At 44.2% G+C, this 3,426-nt stretch overlaps 1 protein-coding gene across 1 annotated transcript; it reads left to right on the top strand.

Moving 5' to 3' along the window:
- Positions 1-604: 604 nt before the first annotated feature.
- LOC116629759 (protocadherin gamma-A11-like) lies at positions 605-3,422 on the top strand (the record flags this gene model as incomplete). Its single annotated transcript, XM_032399985.1, has 1 exon — positions 605-3,422. A coding segment is annotated over exon 1 (1,743 nt), but the record flags the coding sequence as incomplete, so codon positions are not given.
- Positions 3,423-3,426: the final 4 nt, after the last annotated feature.

The raw sequence follows: 3,426 nt of genomic DNA, 5'->3' as shown, positions 1-3,426 counted from the left end.
TCTGACCCCCAGGCGGAGCTGCAGTTTTACCTGGTGGTGGCTTTGGCTTTGATTTCGGTGCTCTTCCTCCTCGCATTGACTCTGGCCATTGCCCTGCGCCTGCGAAGCTCTTCCAGCCCCGCCGCAAGGGGTTGCTTTGGGTCTGCTCTCTGCTCCAAGTCTGGACCCGAGATTCCCCCTAACTACAGTGAGGGAACATTGCCCTATGCCTATAATTTATGTGTGCCAGGGGATCAAACTAATCCGGAATTTAATTTTCTCACATCTGTTGATCATTTTCCAGCCACACAAGATATTCTTAACAAAGATAGCCCTTCGGGGCTATTGGCTAGCGTTTTAATTCCTAACGTTGAAGCAGATAAGACTTTTAAACAGGTAAGTATTTAAAATAATGCCTTTTATATTATAATATGCCAAAATATTCCAATATAGCATTGTTATTTTTTAAAAATATTTTATTTATTCAAGAGAGAGTGTGAGCGAGAGAGAGAGAGAGAGAGAGAGAGAGAGCATGAGCAGGGGGAGGGGCAGAGGGAGAAGCAGACTCCCCACTGAGCAGGGAGCCCATATTTGGGGGCTCCATCCTAGGACCCCTGGCTTATGACGGAGCTGAAGGCAGACACTTAATCAACTGAGCCACCCAGTTGCCCCTATAGCATTGTTATTTAAAGATTCTAGATTCAGGGGGCCTGGTTGGCTCAGTTGGTAGAGTATGCGACTCATGATCTCAGGGTTATGAGTTCAAGCCCCACTTGGGCATAGAGCTTACTTAAAAATAAATAAATAAAAATAATGATTCTAGATTCAATCTCTTGATAAAGTTCCTAAAAGTAAACCTAGGTCAAACCTAATGGTATAACTGTTTAGACTAAAGTTTACAATGCTGCAGTCCTTCTGCTATGCAATGTAAAGTAAAATATATATAGAAATCTCAGGCAAATTTTCCATGAAGTTGATTACTTCTTAATTAAGAATATGGAACACAATTATAGTTTTATGCCATGGTATTTTAAATGACAATCCTAATGCCATCCAAATTTTCTCAAAGGTTTCATCTTTATTTTACTCAATAAAGAAATATTGGTAGGGATTATAGTCATGCGATCTCGTGATATTTTTTTGGAACTTTGCTAGTTCCACATCCACAAATGATGTTCCCTTCAGTAGGTAAAAATCAATAGGAAGCAAATCTAACCTGCAAGTTTTCAGTTCCAGTAGTATTTGAAAAATTTTTTTTTTAAATTAAGCAAGCTCTTTTAATAATTACTCCTTTTATTAAGTTCTCTTGTTTAACCTTTAACATCACATTATACAACTCTTTATTGTGTGCAATTTTCAGTGTTACAAATATGTGTAATTCTCGAAGAAGTGTGTAATAACTTCTGGAAAAGACATATTATTTGGGTTTTCTTACTCGTTGCAATAATAAGATTCGGCTCTAGGCGCCGCTCTTCACCAATCAGGGAATGGGAAGCTGCAAGCGGCAGTCCCTCCCTCCCCCATCTCTACAACACAAAGCCGAATAATAGGGATACTCACAGATCCTGATGCTGGAAACTTAAAGTAGTTCGCTCTCGGATATATTTTGGATGCAGTCATTCCGGAACTTCGTAGATATATAAGCTGATTCAGAACAAAACAGTTCGAGAAATCAGGGAATATAGGCTCAGCTTACTGCTATGGGGAATCGGCTACTGCGCCTGGACCGCAGCGGGCTGGTTCTCCTGTACATTTTCCTGAGGACGCTACAGGAATCTGGGGCAGGGCACATCCGATACTCGGTGCCCGAAGAGACAGACAAAGGCTTCTTCGTGGGCAATATTTCCAAGGACCTGGGGCTGGAACCTTGGGAGCTGGCGGAACGCGGAGTCCGCATCATCTCCAGAGATAGGATGCAGCTTTTCGCTCTGAATCCGCGAAGTGGCAGCTTGATCACTGCAGGTAGGTTAGACCGGGAAGAGCTCTGTGAGACACTGTCTTCCTGTTTTTTAAATATAGAGATACTTGTGGAAGATACCCTGAAGATTTACGGAGTGGAGGTGGAAATAATGGATGTTAATGATAACGCCCCCAGCTTCCAGGAGGAGGAAATAGAGATAAAAATCAGTGAGCACGCAACTCCGGGATCCAGATTTCCCCTTCCTAGCGCTAGGGATCCAGATGTAGGAATGAACTCCCTCCAGAGCTACCGGCTCAATCCTAATAGTTACTTTTCCTTACAAATGCGGGACGGAACGGGTGGGGCCAAGAATCCCGAACTAGTGCTAGAGGGGAGTCTGGACCGAGAGAAAGAGGCTGCTCACCGGCTCCTCCTCACAGCCTTCGATGGAGGAGATCCCATCCACCAGGGTGCTGTTGCCATTCGTGTGGTGGTCCTCGATGTAAATGACCATGTACCAAAGTTTACACAGTCTGTATATCGAGTGAGTATTCCTGAGAATCTCAGCTCTGGAACTCGGGTGCTCATGGTAAATGCAACTGATCCAGATGAGGGAATCAATGGGGAAGTGGTGTATTCATTCCAGAATATGGAAAGCAAAACTTCTGAAATATTCCAGTTGGATTCTCAAACTGGAGAAGTCTTAATACGAGGGTCTCTGGATTTTGAGAAATACAGATTCTATGAGATAGAAATTCAAGGTCAAGATGGTGGAGGTCTCTCCACCACTGCTAAGATGTTGATCACAGTTGTGGATGTCAATGATAATGCTCCAGAAATAACTATCACATCTTCTACTAATTCAGTTCTGGAAAACTCTCCTCCAGGTACAGTTATTGCTCTTCTAAATGTGCAAGATCAAGACTCTGGGGAAAATGGTCAAGTCTCATGTTTCGTTCCTAACAGTCTGCCTTTTAAGTTGGAAAAGACTTACGGAAATTATTACAAGTTGATAACAACCAGAATGCTAGACAGGGAGCAGGTCCATAGCTATAATATAACCTTGATAGCCACAGATCAGGGATTTCCACCCTTGTCTACAGAAACTCACATTTCACTAAATGTAGCAGATGACAATGATAATCCTCCGACTTTTGCTGACTCATCTTACTCCGTCTACATACCTGAAAACAACGCCAGAGGAGCCTCCTTCTTCTCAGTGATGGCGATCGATCTGGACAGCAGTGAGAACTCCCAGGTCACTTATTCCTTGGTGGAAGATACCCTCCAGGGAGAACCTTTATCCTCCTACATCTCCATCAACTCAGACACTGGCACCCTGTACGCACTGCGCTCCTTTGACTATGAACAGTTCCGTGGCCTGCAACTGTGGGTGACAGCGCAGGACAGCGGGAAGCCGCCACTCAGCAGCAATGTGTCTGTCAGCATATTTGTGCTGGACCAGAATGACAACACACCAGAGATACTGTACCCCACCATCCCCACCGATGGTTCCACCGGCGTGGAGCTGGCGCCCCGCTCCGCAG

The sequence above is a fragment of the Phoca vitulina genome, unplaced genomic scaffold (assembly GCF_004348235.1).
Source record: "Phoca vitulina isolate PV1807 unplaced genomic scaffold, GSC_HSeal_1.0 scaffold2807, whole genome shotgun sequence".
Classification (NCBI taxonomy): domain Eukaryota; kingdom Metazoa; phylum Chordata; class Mammalia; order Carnivora; family Phocidae; genus Phoca; species Phoca vitulina.
Note: the sequence above shows the minus strand (reverse complement) of the source record. Positions and strands in the feature narration are given on the sequence as shown.